Source organism: Cutaneotrichosporon cavernicola, assembly GCF_030864355.1.
Source record: "Cutaneotrichosporon cavernicola HIS019 DNA, chromosome: 2".
Lineage (NCBI taxonomy): Eukaryota > Fungi > Basidiomycota > Tremellomycetes > Trichosporonales > Trichosporonaceae > Cutaneotrichosporon > Cutaneotrichosporon cavernicola.
In genome coordinates this window covers 1,635,057-1,652,980 of record NC_083394.1, presented here as the reverse complement: position 1 = coordinate 1,652,980, position 17,924 = coordinate 1,635,057, and the positions used below count along the sequence as shown (strand labels likewise).

Sequence of the window (17,924 nt, the reverse complement as noted above, 5' to 3'; positions counted from 1 at the left end):
AGAATGGTTTGCAACTGCCATGTGTCCAACAAAGGATGAAATGAACCCGGTCATCGGGTGCACGCGGCACACGCGTACAACCACACTCTAATTCAGGGGGGCTCTCTTATTGAGAAACCAGATCTTGCTAACTGGACCCCAAATAGCGGTATCTAAACCTCACCATTGGTTACGCCGCACCTCAACACACGCGTCTTTCGGCCCACTGCTCCACACAAATGCTCATCACCCAGGCACCCGGCCCAGCTTAGCTATCGCGTCTTAGACATCAGCCATCAACTGCGTGTCTCAGTCATCTCTGCTAACAAACCGCCATGTATCAGAGGAAGCGATTGATCATATGCATCTCGGACACCGGTGATCGGCAGAATAGAGCAAAATATTGGGATCCGGCGCTTGTCCCGTGCCTGGCTACCGAGTTGTCAAGGCAGGGGAGCCGTCTGGACAAGGTTAACAGCTTGGCGGCAAGGCGCAGCTGTGGTGGCGAGACCGCAAAGTGATGACATGGTAACTGCAGGGCGTCAACGGCGTTTCAGCTTGGAGGGCTGGATGTGTCGGGCGCGATGCTCGCGGATGGCGGTCACAATGAGTATGGGAACGGAGAGAAGATTTAAGAGGCATTTGGACGGTGAGGAGGGTAGCAGTGAGACCTTGAGCTCCACCTGGATGGCGATCGCTTGGAGAACTTCTTCGTCAACGGTAATGCGTTGGGTGATTAGAGTGCTAGGCTGGGCCAGGGTTAGTTAGTCAACTTCAGTGCATCTATGTACGGCACAGAGTCCAAATCAAGCTCCCCAAGGGGCCTTGTAATGCGGGGCCAAAGTGGAGAAGGAGATCGATCCGATGCGTACAGAGGCAGTGAGGTACTGCAGAGTCGCCAAAGTACAAAGGTAGTGAGCAAGGTCGCCGCCACTTGCCACTGATGCCAATCAAATTGCTTCCGCTCGCACACAACCTCCACTTGCGTCAACAACTAACTCATCATCACATCATCTACGCACGATGGCCGCAGTGCCAATCACTAACACTCTCTTTCCCCCTCCTCCGGGGTACTACAAGGCGTTCACTCCCGAGGCTGTGGAACAGCATGCGGCGCTAGGTGACGAGGAGGTGGCGCGCGACCCCGAGCTCGCGGCCCTCGAACCGCCTCGTGCCGACTGGGTGCTCGAGGAGGGGCAGTGGATGCTCTTTGGGCAGAAGTATACTGTGAGTGGCTTCGTAGAGTTTGGGCGCGTGTCGGTGGGGCAGCTCACGTTGTCACAATACCAGCTGTCACGTTCCTTCTGCCCCCATTGTCGCTGACCTTCCTCACTAACCCCAGGCCGAGCCGCACATCCCCACTGCGAAAGATATTGGCCTCCCGGCGCTCGTGTCCGACCCCGTCTCTGCCGGCGGAGATTCTGAGCGTGCGGCACTCCCCCTCCTGCTCAACTCGTTCCTGCACACCCTCCTCGCCTTCGTCGACGTCCTGACCGGCACCAGCCGCGTGCCGGACGAGCTCGAGGTTTATGGAAGGCAGAGCCAGGGCGACCAGGTGGGTTCATGAGTTACAGGCTGACAGCAGTACATCCAGCACCTGTCGAACTTGGCCGCGACGATGATGGTGTCGGCCAACCAGCTGCGGGGCGTGCAGGTGAGCTTCAGTTTCTGTCATCATAGTTGACACCAGGCCGAGGCGACCCTCGTCATGCTCATGGAGAAGCAGCTTGAGGAGCGGCGCGCGCAGACTGAGCGACTCCGGACGTGAGCTCAGCCAGGTGGAGTGAACTGACAACAGCAAGAGCCGCGAGATTGCTGCCATGGTCCGGAGGCTGAAGGAGAGCGCGTCTGAGGCGGGCGAGAGCAAGGCCAAGAGCCAGAGTCAGGGACTGAGCTCGAAGCAGTCGCCTGAAGTCAACGGCGGCGGGGACCAAGATGGCGACGTGACCATGGGCGAGGCATAACGGCGACTGCTGCCAGTGATTCCTGCATACCCTGCATATGTATACCCATCATGTCTAACGCTTGTGTGGACTGCCTGACCAGGGCTGATGCTACCTGGAACTCCAATGTCATGCCTGCCTCGGCGCAGAGCCTGTCTCCCCCATGCATTCAGATGCTCACCCAGGCAACACAAGTGCGCATCGCACCACGAAGTTCTTCACCACCATCGCACCACAAAGTTCTCCACCACATTGCAACATGTCCACATTCAATGCGGACCTCCTCAAGGGCTTCCAATGCACCTATACCTCGAGTTCCCCTCCTCGTCCGTCCCACACGATCGTGTCCACGCAGATGATCCATATGCCTGTTGGCGATGTCAAACTGGAATTGGGTCCCCCGTGTGTAAGAAGACGGGCGACCCACCCAATAACCTGTTTGTTGCTCTCTTCTACAGTATGACGGTCGACAGGCCGTGGCCTCTACCCCTAGGGGGAGGCGCGGCGTAGCCGATGCTTTTGAGTAGAATGATAATGCGTTAAGAAGAACAAGATGGCTGCGCGGAAACTGATAGCCACACTTGCGGAGCGGGAGCAAATTCCATCAGCGCCACAGTGTGAGAGGCGACATTTCACTATTCGGTGATATCAATAACGCCGGCACACAATCAATTGTCAAACGGCGGAAGCAAATGCAGTTTCGGTGCAGCGGTCGACACCCAGACAGCTGCCAGTGTCGAATCTCAACCTTCAACAAAAGGAGCAAGTGAGTCCCACGACGACGAGCGCAGGTGTACCAGTGCTGACGCCGTCCTCTTCGTTACTCGTCGCGTCGTACCGTCTATCGCGCTATCTCTCGCGTTCTCCGCATCCGCGATCTCGTATCGTCCGCCTCCTATCCCCTCTCCGCCAACTCGCCCGACCTTCCTCACTCCTCACACTCGCACTCGCAGAAATGGTCAAGCACAACAACCAGCTCCCGAAGAACCACTTCCGCAAGGACTGGGACAGGCGGGTCAAGACCTGGGTGCGTTAGCGCGGAAAGGACCGCCCAGTTGCAGAGGTGGAGCAGAATTTCTAACGCCAGTTCGACCAGCCTGCCAAGAAGAAGTCGCGCCGCGTCGCCCGCTCGAAGAAGGCTCTTGCGTCGGGTGCTGCTCCTCTCCAGCGCCTTCGCCCGGCCGTCCGCTGCCAGACTCAGCGCTACAACATGCGCATCCGTGGTGAGTACAGGTGGCGACTTTGGTTTGGTTTCCCTTGAAGAGAATTCTGACGCGCAGAGGGCCGTGGCTTCACTCTCTCTGAGCTCAAGCTCGCCGGCATCCGCAAGAAGGAGGCTCTCGGCCTCGGCATTGCCGTCGACCACCGCCGCCGCTCCAAGTCGGAGGAGGGCCAGACTCTTAACGTTGACCGCCTCAAGGCCTACCGCAGCCGCCTCGTCGTCTTCCCCCGCGTCCAGGGCAAGCCCAAGGCCGGCGATGCTACTGGCGAGGACCTCCAGGCGCACATCACCCGCGACCTCCCCGCCCTCCCCTCGACCTACGTCGCTGAGAAGCCCCGTGCCATCACCGCCGAGGAGAAGGAGTTCGGTGCCTACGCCGCTCTCCGCAAGGCCCGCTCTGACGCCCGTCACGTCGGCCAGCGCGCCAAGCGCGCTGCCGAGAAGAAGGCCAAGGAGGAGGAGGCCAAGAAGTAATCGGCTCGATCGGTTACGCTTGGTTTCGTTGGGGACGTGTATTCTTATGCCGGGATGCACCTATGACCGGATAGCAGCTGTGGAACTGCGCTGACAGCGAGCGTGTGGTGAATTAGAAGAGGAGGGAGGTCAGCAAGTGACGCTGGGAGAGGTGGAGAGAGCAGAGCGAAACGGAGCAGAGCCTCGCAGCATGAGAGTGTGGCGTGTGGTGCTGGACATGATGGGCAGCTGATCGGCACTCTAATGAGGTACTTGAGTTTGGGCTTAGTCACCTGTACGCTAAGTGAGGTTACTCTGTCGCTAAGTGAGGTTACTCTGTGCTCTGCCATATCATTGCAAGGGATCACATTTTGTGTTTGGTTTGAGGCCATGTCATGACAGGCAGGCTGGGCGACTGGTGCGTGCCTGGTCTTGGTGGGCCCACGCATGACCGCTACATGCCAAGCTACTAAGCACGCAGCACTCAAGCTATAGATGGCGGAGAGCAGTGCCAATGGCCACGATGTTCTTGGTTTGTGACTCGTCGGCAACGACCCAACAGCCAGAATTCAGTCATGGTCTCCACGGCCCACGGCGATCTAGATCCAGAACCCAGGAAGCACAGACGTCAGACCCGCGATTCCGTGTCTTAGTCGAGCCACCATTGCTCCATCTAGCCCACTCTCCAAGTAGATCTGAGATCTATCATCATAGGTCGCGTGTCAGCCAGAAATAGTGCACCCCACGTTATCCACTGTATATCGCTATCGCACATTCTTGGGGACATGGATATGATGCGATACGCCTTATACTGTGCCACGTGCATTGTCGTACGGTGAAAACCTTTATCGCGCGGCGTCAAATCTCATGTCGCGATGGGGGTGTGAGCGCTTGGCTAGACTCACGGCGCGGGGAAGCGGACCCAAAACACTAATGCCCACCGTTATTACGAAATTCAAAGATTGGATTGAGTTGGATTGGGTTCGAGTGCTTGGGGGGAATCCGGGATACTCTCGGTCCGCCCGGTTCAAAGTGAATGGAGGAACGCCCAGCCGACCCCGCCTACCTTCCCTTACTACGGTGCCCCAAGTGCCGACTTTCTGGGGCTTGATTGTGACTGGATCGTGGCACTTTCATTTCCCATCGCACCTGTACTATCGATTCATTCATAAGCACACTTGAATCAAGAGTAATCCTTTAGACACCCACACGTCTATACCCCGGCTCTCTCTCTCCACTCCACCACCTGTACTGTAATCAAAAATGGCACCCGCGCAGAAGGGCTTTAGCTGGTCGAACATCGCCGTCGGCGCGACCATGAACATGGTACGTCCTCACCTGCTTGCTGATACTCGTGGCCCACCTGGCCTGAGGGCTACTCGCCCAGAGCAAAGGAGCAGAGCTGACGCCAGTTCGAAGTGACCACTCTCGGGCAGCCGCTCGAGGTGCTCAAGACGCAGATGGCCGCGAACCGCAAGCAGACGATGGCGGAGGCTTTCGCGACCGTTTGGAGCCGTGGCGGCGTCAAGGGCTTCTACCAGGGCCTGATTCCTTGGGTGAGTGCTAGCGATGTGTGCCAAGTGGTGCGCCGAGATGAGGAGGTGTGGTGGTTGTCGGTGGCCGGTTGGTGGTTGGTGATGATGACGGTGGAAAGTTGGACGGGGCGAATCACATTGGGCATGGGGCGCGATCGCCAAGCCCTATGCAGCTGCGGCGTCGGTGCATCGCGGCAGCGGTACATGACCGGCGCCGAGAGCTCGCCTCTTGACTGGCCCAGCTGGCCCAGATGGCATTAGCCAGCTCGCACGACTGTCTGGCCATCTTCACCCCGGCTGCAGGCGAGCCGGCTAACTGGGCCAACTCATCCGCCAACCTGCATACCCAAAGCCCGACAAGGCCGAAATTGACCGCAGGCATGGATCGAAGCGTCGACCAAGGGCGCCGTGCTGCTGTTCACGTCGTCTGAGATTGAGAAGTGGGCCACCAACACTGGCTTCTCCCCCGCCGCGGGCGGTATGATTGGCGGTGTTGGCGGCGGTGTTGCGCAGGCTTACGCGACCATGGGTGAGTCTTGAACCTGTCATTTGGTCGCCTCTGCTCGCGACTAACCCCAGGCTTCTGCACGTGCATGAAGACGGTCGAGATCACCCGCCACAAGCAGATGGAGGGCGGTGCCAAGCCCGAGTCGACCTTCAAGGTCTTCATGGACATGTACCGTCGCGACGGTATTGCCGGCATCAACAAGGGTGTCAACGCGGTCGCCCTTCGCCAGGCAACCAACTGGGGTTCGCGATTCGGGTTTGCGCGTCTTGCCGAGTCTGGTCTGCGCAAGTACAAGGGTCTCGGAGAGAACGACAAGTTGACCGCGGGAGACAAGATTATCTCGTCCACGGTCGGCGGTGCCCTCGGTACATGGAACCAGCCGATCGAGGTTGTGCGTGTCGAGATGCAGAGCGCGATCAAGAGCACGGACCCTAACCGGCCCGCGAAGAAGACGATTGCCAACACGCTCAAGTACATCTATGAGCAGAATGGTATCAAGGGCCTTTACCGTGGTGTTTCGCCGCGTATTGGTCTGGGTATCTGGCAGACTATTTGCATGGTCTCGTTTGCAGACTACGTCAAGGCCTTCATTGCCAAGGAGTAGTGGTAGTGGCTTGGTGATGGATATTCCGACTCTTGTCCTAGATGCAACACATAGATCGCGATGCAGCGTAAGCATGGCAGCGCCGAGTGAAGGGTTGAGGGTGAAGGGTGAGGGTGGAGGGTGATTGGGTTAACCAGAGCGAAAGCGGCTTATCTCGCACAACTCCGACGGCATTCGGGCCAGACGGAATTGACGCGGCTCTGCGTTGCCGTCAGGCCCTCCTCCTCTATCACCGCCGCACCTCCGCACCTCCGCAACATAGAATACATGCATACACCGACCCAACCCCTAGATAGCGCCTAGATAGCCCGCGCCAGCACGCCGCTTGCAACCTCTGCCCCGACACCAATGATTTCCCCCTCGAGCGCACCAACTCCCTTCCCGGGGTTCTTGCGGATACTCTGGAGGATCCACGTGAGACCGCCCGCGAGCTCTGGCGCCGCGAGAGCCTTATCAAACGTCGCCTCAACAGTCTCGAGGTCGGCGTCCTCGACCTTGAACTTTTTCGGGAGGGTGAGGAGGGGCGAAGCGGTATGGATCGACAGGAGGAGGGTCCGGAGGAGTGAGTCAAGCATCTTGCGCGTACCCTTTGAGATATCGGTGAACTCGACAGCCTTGAAGATCGTGAGGTCGACACTACCCCGCGCAATGAGGAACGCGAGTGCGCGCGCGACGTGCGACGCCCGCGTATCGTCTACTCCCCCATCGGCCAATTCGCGCAAAAGGTCCCAGAGAGCGTACTGGAGCGTAAAGCGATGGTCGTACGAGTTGGCACACAGATTGTTCAGCACAAGCGTGTAGTATGGGTTGTACGTCGTCTCCATGCCGACACAGTGGAGGGCGACGCGCACAAAATCGCGCTGCTGGACTTGCGTGAGGCGGAAGGCGTGCAGTCTGTCGCAGGCGTGGACATAGTCCTCTGAAGAGAGGAGGACGACAAATGCCGACCGACGAACATCCGTGTTCATTCCTTGCTTTCGGGCCAGTTCGAGGAGAACCTCCTCGTCCTCGCGGTCGCGCTCGTCCATCTTCTCAGCCTTCTTTGCCGGCTGGCGCTCGAGGAGCGGGTTACCGCTCCATCCTGCGCCAACAAGCCACCACTTGCCCCTGCTGTCGGCGGAAAGGAGGTCTTTGAGTCCAACGCGAAGGGGCTCGGGAGCGAGAACTGCGGTCAGCTTGAACCTGGAGAGCCCAATTGGGAAAACTTACGCCTTCGCTTCTTCCCCATGCCCGAAAGGAACTTGCGCATACGCGTGACGTCGGGGCGCTCCGTGCCGAGTCCCTTGGACTTGCCGCTGCGCAGGTTGCCCAGTGTCTCGATCATGAACTTTGCGCGCACAGTCATCTCCTTGTCGCGCCCGCGCGTACGCTCCTGCACGAGCGAGACGATGCCCTTGAGTGACGCGGCGTCATCCGCACGCAGCTGGGAACCGGAACCTGGTGTCAGCTAAATCCCAAAATCGTCAAGCTCACATTTGAGGATCTTGAGGAGGCCTTCGACGCCACGTTCGGACATGAGCTCGCCCTCGCCCTCGCCAATGAACCCGCGGACCAGGTCGTACACCAACTGACTGCCAATCACGCCGGCATTAAACAACTCGGCGATCAGGGTGAGGAGGTTGAATGCTTCCTTGGCTGCATCGTCGCCATCCGCAGACGTCGACGTTGGGGCCGTACGCGCAAACTCGTCGTTGTACTTGTTCACTAGTGTCTGCACAAAGTGCGCGCCGAACTCGAGGCCGACGACGCGGTGCAGCGCGCCGACCAGGGTAGCGTACAGCACAACAAAGCTGTCGAGGAGGTTGGTCTTGGACCCAATCATCAGGATGATCTGGTTCGTGAGTGTCGCGGTGACATCTGACGTGAGCGAGTGATAACGGCGTGAAAGACTCACCGTTACGACTGTACTCCCCAAACAGCTTCTCGACCTCGGTGAGGATGCTCTCGATGTTGACCTCGCTCAATCTGTCGTCAACTTGGCGTCGGACAAGTCAACTCACTTGTTGAGTAGACCCTGCGCCTTGCGTTCCAGCTTGGCACGTTCCGCGGCGCGCGCGCCGTCACCAGCAGCCTTCTCTGCGAGCATGGCAGCACGGAGGTGGGGCGGGACGTAGCGGCCTGGGGCTGGTACAGCCGTCTCCGCCTTCGGCTCCTCAGGTATGATCTCGGGCTTTGGTTCAGGTTCAGGCTCAGAGTCGGAATCGGCAATGCCGTGCCACTCCTCCTCGGCGCCCTCATTTTCGCTGTCATCCTCGCTGAGGTCGACTTCCTGCTCCTCTCCGCTCTCCTCGCCATCGCTCTCGTCAACCTCCTCACTGTCCTCGTCCTCGTCCTCGTCCTCCTCCTCCGACTCGGAAATCTCAAACTCGCCCATACCGTCCTCGTCGTCGCTGTCACCGAGCTCGTCCCTCCGAAGCTTGCCGTGCTCCATCCTCTCCGCAAAGTCGAGGATATCTGTCGTCAGCTCGCTCAGGATCACTCTAGCTGCCATCCTACTTACCGTCGAGGCCATCTTCCAAGCCGGCCTCCTCCCCACCTTCGTTCTTGATCATGTACTCGAGCCAAGCAATCTCGCGGTCCTCGACGTCCTTGTCGTCCTCGGGGAGCACGAGCTCCTTCTTGCTCTTCTTCTCAGGCTTGGATTTGCCCTCCTTCTCATGCTTAGCTTCCGCCTTGGCCTTGGGCTCAGCCTTCGCCTTGCCCTCCTTGGCTTTGGGTTCAGCCGCAGGGCGGGCCTTCTTCCGCGGCGCCTCGTCGTGTTCGCGAGGTGCAGGACCCTTCCGCTTCGCCTGACGTTCTTCCTTCCGCCCGCGTACAGTATTTGGCCTATGGCTCGCACCTGTCGTCAGCTATAATCAACACCAGTGAGCTCACCATACACCTTCTCGACCTCGTCGAGCATCGTGGTTGGGAGCTGGGGCCCGCGGCTGCCGAAGCTACCACCACCCCCACGTCCCCCTCCTCTTCCACCGCGGCCTCCCCTGCCTCCGCGCCCGCCGCGTCCTCGTGATTGTTGGCCCTGGTACGACATGTTGATGCTGTGGAGGGAGATCTTGCCGCTGAACTTCGAAATATCTAGCGGACCTCCACCTCCACCTCTTATTTCATACCCCACTTAATCTTTATTATGCTTTCTCCAAGACGATGCAAGAATCACATCACCAGCCTAGTAAGGTTTGAGTACCTCGCGTTCGCGCAGCATCCCGTACTCGTAGTCGTCTGGGACCGGGCCAACCATATCGTCGTCGCTCTCATCCTCGTCGTCCGTGATGTGGTCGTGGTCCCAGAAGTCCTGCGTGTCGACGCGAACACGAATCCCACGCTCGAGCATGAGTTCCACAACCTCGCGGAGCTCCCGTGATGAGAACTGCGTCCGGAGCGTCGAGAACGGGAGGAGATAGAGATCTGTGGTCAGCAAGCCAAATCTCGAAACACGAGCGTCGGACATACCCTTGCATCCCCCAACGGCGGCCATTGCACGGTAACACAGCTCCTTAGCAGCCTTGGGCCTGCCCATGAGCATCTCAAACTCGATATAGAGTAGCCACAGTCCGGCACACTGTCGGCCCTTTGGTGAGTTGACGCTCTGATTCAGAGCGCGTCGCGCGCGCTCGGCGCCACTGCCGCCCTTGTCGTAGAACGTTCGGGCAGCACCTTGGCTCTCGGCCCAGACTGCCCATAGCAGGGGAACGATGCCGCGGTCTTCAGTGATGAGACGAGATGTCAACCGGTGCACGTTACCGTACACACGCCGATTTCCCTCGCCAAACAGGTACAGCGACAGGAAGATCGTGTTGTTCGGACACAGCTCGATAGCCCGCTCGAGGACGTTTCTCATCAGTGACGCCGGCGATGAATGGCGGCTATTGTGCACGAAGATGACCTTGACAAGGAGCTGGAGCGTCTCCTCGATCCGTGGGTCTCCAGCTGGAAGGGAGTCGACTACGTTGAGGAGACGGTCGCGTGCGGCCTCAATCCCATCAGTCAGGGTGACGAAGATCGCGCCAAGAACGAGTTGGTGTTGGGATGTCGACGAGGCTGTTGCGTAATGCTGCTTCGACTTGAGCATGGTGATTGGCGACGGCTGTTGGGCGTTGTAACCAGTAGAGGTACACTCGGCTGATATTGTCAGTTCATCCTTAATGCCAGGTCAGCTCACCGATTCGCTCACGCTGGAAACCAGCTGCCATGGTGATTACCTGGAGACAAAGGTCCTCGTCACCAGTCTCGTACTCCATCTCCGCCCATGCCGCCCAAAGCTCGTCCATGTCCTGCTCCAGGTCATCTTTGTTAATGCCTGCAAGTGTTGCCCGTTGTTCTGCCGCGTGAAGGGCAGTGACGTAGACTTGTCGGGCTGCAGCCAGCTTGCCACGTTGCTGCTCGAGGCGGGCGTAACCGTCCCACAGAATGAGATTGTCGCTGTCACCTGCCAGGATCGACTTCGCGGCCCTCACCGCGCTGGAAGTCAGCTCCAGCTGCTCCTGATGTAGCTCACCCCTTGTATGACAACGCTGTCTCAAAAGCGAAGGTCGACAACACAAACGACGGATCAGGGACCAGCGGGCGCATCAGTGCGAGGACGTTACTAACGGTTAGCCCATGCGTTTGCATCAAGAAACCCACCGAGTGAAATCCACATCGACATGAAGGAGGTCCGCAGCGGTGACATCACGGAACCACCGGTCGCTGGCGAACAGCGTACCCCTCTCCGACATCCACGACTTGGCAGGGCAGCCGAAGGGTGATCGCAGGGTGCGAGGTTGCTCGGCTTCCATTGGCGTACCCCCGACCGTTTGCCACACGATACGCTTCATTGTCGGTCGTGGTGGCCAGAACGCCGCTCGCATTGTTTCGTTGGAAGCAAGTGGCCAGCGGAGATGCGGATCGCTGGCCGAAGGGGAAGATGTAGGTGCCTCTGGAGGGGTGAATGGGAGGCCGAGGAACGTCAAGAACGCGTAGATGAGCTGCAGTCGCACGAGCGGCGTCTGCACAGGAAATAGGAACGGTGCGACATCCTCGAACATGATCATGTGAAAGGGGTCGTCACCAGGAGGGTCGAGGTCTCTCGCGCGCCCAGGCAGGTTGAGGGCCTGTTCTGCTCGTCGCTCAGCACGGTACCACTGGGCGTAGGGATCTCCATCCTTCCCGGTGTCGAGGTTTCGCGGCCGGATTGGTGGAGGTTCAACAACTGCCTCGGACTCGTGTGTGCTCCTCCAACCCTGTGCGCCATGTTCACCGATGCGGGGCACTTCCGAGTCCCAGAAATCCTCAAACTCCATTAGGATGCCACTAAACCAGCGCTCGCGATCGAATGGCGGGATTGGCGGTCGAAGGTAGGCGGGCTTGAAGAAGGTGCTGAGTGATTAGCTGGCATATATGTCGGCTACTCACACTTCCATGGCGGCTTGCATCACTGCGAGTGCGCGCTCCCCATAGCCTGTTTTGTGAGTTATGGATGTTCTCGTAAGCTCACCTGCAGCCTTCAGAAACAGGCAAGCCCGAAGCAAGAGATAGACCTGGTTCTCCTCTCTAGCCTCATTATCGCGATCTGATATGGGTTAGCGAGCCAATACTTCAAACCCACCTATTCCACTGAGACGCTCGATGCAGTCGATGTAAACGGCAGTAACCTCGTCTACTCCGCCGGCGTTGCTCCCAGTGACTCCAATGCCCTGTCCTTCTCGCCAGTCGATGTAAGCGAGATAGACCTTCATCATCTCCTCCTCAGGTACGCTGCGACCGAGCTCGACGATGACATTCTTCCAGCGCTCTGTCACTTTGTCAGCTGGCCACAGCTGCTCCGCGGCCCGGAGATATGCGATGTGGAGGGCTGTCGAAGCAAAGTTGGCGCGATGCGCATCGAAGGCACGCTGAAGCACTGAGAGGGTTACCTCGGCGTTGGCTAGTGTCTGCGGCGCTTTCGCTGGGTCGCGCAGGTCGTCAGGGACCACAGCCACCGAAAAGTCCTGCAGGTGCATGGTCGAGTACTTGATCCAGCCCTCGACGTCGTCAGGCCTTGTGTTGAGACGGCGCTCGTACTCTGCCCGCTGCGCCTTGAGGTCGTCCTCCACATTCGGCAGATCGCCCAGGACAGCGACCATGTCGCCGTACTCTGCATCGTCCTCGTTTTGTTCCTTGGTGATGGCCCGATAATCTGGAAGGTCATCCTCTGTGTCCTGCAGTGCTCGGCGTTTCCCGGTATCAAGGGGAAGGAAATCAGCATCCAACTCTCCTTCCCAAGCAATCTTGGGCCGCATGAGCAACCTGGCTTTGTGGAGTGAGCCATCGATCACCCGTGCCGAGTATCGGGGGATCTGGTGTGAGCTTGGCAAAAAGGAATAAAGCTCACGTATGGGCGCCCAAACGGCGAAACCTCCAGAGAATTGTGTTCTCTGCTCCTCACCGCTCGAACGTCGCCAGAGAGGCCGAAGATACGGCCACCTGAGGTCAGTTAAACAACCTTTGATAGCTCACCGTAGTCGCGATAGTACCTGGGAGGATTGCGCGTAGCGACTTCCCGATACCGCAGGATGTCGTCATCGCCCACGGTGTCAACGAACCAGTCGAGAGACGCGGTCTGGGGTCAGAGAGCTACTCCCGTTCCATTTAGCTCACCGATGCAGCTGGATTCGCCAGCCCTGAAGTCTCGTACCACGCGCGCCCATCGTCTGGGTCATTGACCTTGAGTGCCTCGGCTCGTTCTCGATCACGCGCCCGACGCCGCTCCTTCTCGAGACGCCGCTCGTCGCTGTCCCGCTCCTTGTCGTGTCGAGAGCGCTTCTCGGCTCGGTCCCGGTCTCGATCGCGATAGTCTCGATCTCGCCGATCCTTCTTCTCACGATCGCGGGACTGCGATCGCTCACGTCGGTACTCCTTGTCATCGCGGTGGCGGTCAGACCGTTCCTTGTGCGCTTCCTCCTTCCTCCGGCTGCGACCTTCCTCACGATCGCGACGCGACGAGCGCGACTCGCGTTCCCGTGAGCGCTTGCGTTCTGGCACGCGCCCGTGTCCGCGTTCAGGATTGTGGCGATCGCGATGTGGTCGTTCACCATCGTCCCTCCGCCGCCGCTTGGAAGGCCCCTCTCGGGGGTGATCCTCCACATGAGGTTCGCTGCGCTTGGGCGCCGAGTCGATATCCGGAAACGACGAGAAGGCCGGAATATCGCTGAGCCCAGCCTCCAGCTTATTGTCTCCCGTAGTCTCCCCTAAGTCGGGAAAGGAGAGGAAGGCGGGTGCACTCATGGCGAGGTAGGTGATGTCAACTGTTCAGCAGTTGGCAACAACACGAAATCCGAGCGTGGGGCCCAATGTCCACGTGCTGCGCGCGTTGGTTTGATTCCGTTGACGGATCGGGAGGACGAAATAAGGCGGAGTGCCCACCGCCAATGCTGACTCTTGGACCGGGGAGAATGGACCGGTTGTCCGATAAATAGCCGTTCTATCCCATCGAAGCGATCCGCACTCGACAAAGTAACCGGGTGGTGGGTGGCTTACCCGGTAACCCTTACCCCACAGCCCCACAGGCGGAGGTGCCCACTCTGCTGACTCTGGGTGAGGATCCAACATCCGCGTATCCGATGTCAAAGCAGTCGCATCGCTGGCGTAAGAAAGCTCCTCAAACTTCTGTCACTACTCATTATCTCATTATCTGTCATCACTCTCCCTCTCTTAACGACCATGCCTGAGGTCATCTACGATCCCAACTACCCCGCGCCAGACGTGCTCCCAGAGAGCGGCTTCTATGATTACCTCTTTGGGGACGAGTCGCCACTGGGCAAGTTTGACAAGAGTCTGCCTGCCTACATCGACGGCCTGGATGGACGTGTCCTGACCCGTGGAGGGCTCGAGAACTCGTGTCTCCGTCTCGTGAGCGGTTTGCGCGCCCTTGGCGTGCAGCGCAACGACGTCGCGTGCCTGTGGGGCCTGAACAGCCTCGAATGGGCACGTACCGCGTATGGATGCTTGGCTGCGGGCGTCACCGTTTCGCCTGCCAACTACGCCTAGTGAGTACCCTTCAAGTTTCAAGGAGGGGCTGACAGAAGCGCGGCGCACGAGATTGCTCACCAGCTCAATGATTCTGGCGCGGGCATCATCTTCTTGGATCCAACGTTGATCCCGATGTTTGACGCCGCACGCAAGGAGATCAAGCGCCCGTTTTCCAACGAGCGCGTCATCCTCCTCTGTACGCCGGAACGCAAGCCCAAGGAACTCGCGCAGTACAAGGCGTTTGAGGAGATCCTCGGTGCTCGCGCTGAGCCGGAGCACTTTACCGGGTCACAGATCCGGGACACTGCGTTCCTCTGCTACTCATCTGGAACGACGGGTCTGCCAAAGGGCGTGATGACGACGCACAACAACATGACCAGCCAGCTGCAAGCCCTCAATATCGGCTACGAGCAACTCGAGAGCGGACGAGACACGGTTCTCGGCATCCTTCCCTACTCGCACATCTACGGACTGACAATTGTCTTCTTCCAGCCGTTTACGGTCGGCGTGCCCCTCGTCGTGCTCCCGCGCTTTGAGGAGATTTCCGTGCTCTCAGCGATCCAGAAGGTGAGAACCCATTCCATTCAAAACTAAACGGCAGTTCAAGATCACGCACGGGCTGATCGTCCCACCGATCATCATTATTCTGCTCAACTCGTCGAATGTTGACAATTACGACCTGTCGAGTGTGCGCACCTTCATGGTCGGCGCGGCCCCAACAAGCCCCGAGTTGTCCGAGTCATTCAGCCGTCGTTTCCCCCACATCACCCTGACGCAGGGCTACGGCATGACCGAGTGCTCGCCGACGACGCACGTATGCAATGGCGCCGAGGTTGCCGGTCGTGCGGGTTGGATCGGACGTCTGCTGCCCACGTTCCAGGCGCGTCTGGTGACTGAGGACGGCGTGGACGCCGCCCATGGGGAACGCGGTGAGCTGTGGGTCCGCGGACCCAGTGTCATGAAAGGGTACCTCAACAACCCCGAGGCAACCGAGAAGACAATGGCGCCTGGCGGGTGGTATAAGACTGGCGACGTGCTCATAACCGACGACCAGGGGTGGTACAAGTGAGTAGGCTTGGGAGTGCAGCTGCAATTAATTCAATTGAGCAACCAAGCTGACAACCAGGGTCGTCGACCGCGTCAAGGAGCTCATCAAGTACAAGGGCTTCCAGGTCGCTCCGGCCGAGCTCGAGGGTCTCCTCCTACAGCACGACAAGGTGGCCGACGTCGGTGTCATTGGCGTGTGGGAAGAGTCGCAGGCGACCGAGCTTCCGCGGTGGGTCCAACTAGTTGAATCATTGCTAATGCAAGCGCCTACATTGTCCCCAAGCCGTCGGCTGACCTCAAGAGTGGAGCTGCTCGCGAAGCGTTCCGCGCCGAGATCGCCTCGTGGCTCGCAGACCGGGTAGCCCAGCACAAGCGGTTGCGCGGGGGCGTTGTCATTGTCGAGACGATCCCCAAGTCGCCGTCGGGCAAGATCCTGCGCAAGGACTTGCGCGTGCGCGCCCAGGCTGAGCGCGATGCCGAGGTGCAGCTGCGCGCCAAGATGTAGTTGGTACTTGTTCAGTAGTCAGGATGGAATGCAGTTTAATTGGGGTCTGGATAAACGGCGGATTGTGGCTTGAATGTCTGGAGCTCCGGGCTCTGGAATCATTAATCTCGGGCCTGCTGTGCATGCACATTCGCTAAGTCGAATCCCTGGAACCCACTCCACCCAGGGAAGTGACGCAAGGAAGGCGATGCACGCGGGCCCGACAAACCGTGATTCGGGGCTACGTATGGTAGAGCGGTGGCGGTATGTTCCGCCTGCTGGCTGCCGGCTCTCTGCTCGGTCATGACCTGTGAATCTGGATCTGGGGTCGCACGCTCTCTCTAGCTCTGAGACCATGTCCAGTGGACGCGGTCTTTGGCCATTCCTCAGGACTCGCAACCACCCGGCATCTCCCGTCACCCTGGGGAATACATGCAGCCTCGGTGAGTCACACTCTGTGGCGTACGAACTGCGTACGTGAGAAAGTTTTGTAATTTTCGAGGAAACCTCTAGACAAGGTTTGTTCCGATTGCATGGATGCGCATGAGTCACATCGGATTTACAAGTAGGAGGGAGGCAGGGCTATTCATGAGATCCGACAACAACAACATTGGTTTATACGACGGCAAGCGAGAGTCAATTGTGCGTTGTGCGTTGTGCGTTGTGCGTTGTGCGGAGGAACGAAAGAAACCCGACTTAGCCAGTATGGGTCGGCTAAGCTGGTGGGGTTGGTGGCCAGCTGGGCCAGGTGGCTAGCCACAGCTGGGGAGCATTCCAGGGATCCTCAAGAGATCTTGAGATACCCTCAGATCCAGAGGGGAAGATATCCACAGTCAGCCCACCTGTGCCACCCTGTGCCACATATGCCACCCGGGGATTCGGCGACTGGGTAACATGCTAAAAAGATAAGGTTGAACCAAAGTTGGAGTGAGCGGGAGTGAGAAGTCATTAGAAAAATAGCTGGGTACAATACAGAGGGTAATAACAGGGTAATGAATGATTGTCGATCACTTTGGCTTCCAATTTTCCCCGAATTTGTCCAGGTGCACGGAAAGTGATGACGTGAAGCCACCGCCACAAAAAGCCACACCAACCTTGAATCATCTCTCGCAAAACGTCGTTTCCTCGGACTCGACGGCGCGAACCGCCTTGTCGAGCTCCGTCCATAGACGAAATATTGCCGCAGTTACTATACTTATGATCGATGTGACGCAGGTCGACTCACATCTTCTCATTCAATTGTCTTATCACAAGCACCAAGTGACAGCGACCAGTGCTATACGGCCACATCAAACGCGCTCTGAGACATCCAGTCTAGCGGCGAGATCCGCACGAGCGGCGACCGAATACCGGAGCAACCACGGTATCTCCAAACGTCACCAAGTATCACCCGGCAAACCGGTAATCTTAAGCTCTCAAAAGAGCATCTACATCTGCATCGCAGCATCAGCATTGCTATCATCCATCCACTATGAACTACGACGTGCCCCTCACCTCGCCGGTCGAGGCTGGTTTTCGGCGCGAAACGGCCGCCGACGCAGTCGCAGCGCTTCCCGTCCCCGATCTCGTACACTCACCTCCGAGGCGAGCAACGTTTCCGCGCAGACGACCCGAACGCCCAGCCCTCTCGGAAACCACGTTCACCTTGCCTGGATATGGCGGGGTCAGCATGGTTCGCTCAATCTCGCAGCCGGTGCTCACGGTCGTCGAGCATGCGCAGTACACTGCTTCGCGGGCTGCGTCTTTGGGCCGGGGAACGGGGCGTCAGTTGAACCGCGCAAGCTCGAGTCGGAGCGCGAGGAGTAGGCCGAGCTTGGCAGACTTGGGTGGGGACAGCGATGTGGAGATGGACGACGACCAACCCCAACCCCGAATCGACAGGTTGGCATCTGCACCCTCCATCGCCCACTATGTAGACTCCCAAACCTCCCAATACGCGTACGACCCACACACACCCGTCGAGGTATCCCACCCCTCATCCCCACCGTGGTCATTTCCGTCTCCTGGCGACCTCCCCCGGCGCCGTACCCCAAGTCCCACGCCCTCCCCTGCCCACCCCGACCGGTACATTCGCAGAACACCCAGTCCCGTCTCCACGTCCCGGCTAGCCCCTACGGGGCGGGTACGTGTACGGCCACGCGACGGCTCGCCTCCGCCCAGCAC

The 17,924-nt window shown here is 58.7% G+C and overlaps 6 protein-coding genes across 6 annotated transcripts; 4 read left to right on the top strand and 2 right to left on the bottom strand.

The window, feature by feature from the left end:
* Positions 1 to 1,002: 1,002 nt before the first annotated feature.
* CcaverHIS019_0206400 (uncharacterized protein) lies at positions 1,003 to 1,943 on the top strand (the record flags this gene model as incomplete). Its single annotated transcript, XM_060597673.1, has 5 exons — positions 1,003 to 1,206; positions 1,322 to 1,534; positions 1,565 to 1,633; positions 1,670 to 1,743; positions 1,778 to 1,943. The coding sequence occupies 5 exons, from the start codon at positions 1,003 to 1,005 to the stop codon at positions 1,941 to 1,943; spliced, it is 726 nt and encodes a 241-aa protein (XP_060454544.1).
* Positions 1,944 to 2,181: 238 nt separating this feature from the next.
* Positions 2,182 to 3,618, top strand: rpl13 (uncharacterized protein; the record flags this gene model as incomplete). Its single annotated transcript, XM_060597672.1, has 5 exons — positions 2,182 to 2,324; positions 2,657 to 2,688; positions 2,876 to 2,949; positions 3,010 to 3,145; positions 3,203 to 3,618. 5 exons carry the CDS (start codon positions 2,182 to 2,184, stop codon positions 3,616 to 3,618), a joined length of 801 nt encoding a protein of 266 aa, XP_060454543.1.
* Positions 3,619 to 4,860: 1,242 nt separating this feature from the next.
* CcaverHIS019_0206380 (uncharacterized protein) lies at positions 4,861 to 6,244 on the top strand (the record flags this gene model as incomplete). The annotated part of the gene is made up of 4 exons (XM_060597671.1): positions 4,861 to 4,923; positions 5,010 to 5,153; positions 5,511 to 5,661; positions 5,712 to 6,244. 4 exons carry the CDS (start codon positions 4,861 to 4,863, stop codon positions 6,242 to 6,244), a joined length of 891 nt encoding a protein of 296 aa, XP_060454542.1.
* Positions 6,245 to 6,543: 299 nt separating this feature from the next.
* Positions 6,544 to 9,146, bottom strand: SGD1 (uncharacterized protein; the record flags this gene model as incomplete). The annotated part of the gene is made up of 7 exons (XM_060597670.1): positions 6,544 to 7,409; positions 7,454 to 7,681; positions 7,718 to 8,101; positions 8,139 to 8,209; positions 8,245 to 8,698; positions 8,745 to 9,083; positions 9,119 to 9,146. 7 exons carry the CDS (start codon positions 9,144 to 9,146, stop codon positions 6,544 to 6,546), a joined length of 2,370 nt encoding a protein of 789 aa, XP_060454541.1.
* Positions 9,147 to 9,410: 264 nt separating this feature from the next.
* Positions 9,411 to 13,486, bottom strand: CcaverHIS019_0206360 (uncharacterized protein; the record flags this gene model as incomplete). Its single annotated transcript, XM_060597669.1, has 11 exons — positions 9,411 to 9,649; positions 9,695 to 10,363; positions 10,404 to 10,702; positions 10,740 to 10,829; positions 10,868 to 11,599; positions 11,636 to 11,681; positions 11,718 to 11,792; positions 11,829 to 12,558; positions 12,594 to 12,685; positions 12,719 to 12,821; positions 12,860 to 13,486. 11 exons carry the CDS (start codon positions 13,484 to 13,486, stop codon positions 9,411 to 9,413), a joined length of 3,702 nt encoding a protein of 1,233 aa, XP_060454540.1.
* Positions 13,487 to 13,921: 435 nt separating this feature from the next.
* On the top strand, positions 13,922 to 15,782 carry CcaverHIS019_0206350 (uncharacterized protein; the record flags this gene model as incomplete). Its single annotated transcript, XM_060597668.1, has 5 exons — positions 13,922 to 14,247; positions 14,287 to 14,797; positions 14,832 to 15,295; positions 15,357 to 15,506; positions 15,542 to 15,782. The coding sequence occupies 5 exons, from the start codon at positions 13,922 to 13,924 to the stop codon at positions 15,780 to 15,782; spliced, it is 1,692 nt and encodes a 563-aa protein (XP_060454539.1).
* Between the last annotated feature and the right edge of the window lie 2,142 nt (positions 15,783 to 17,924).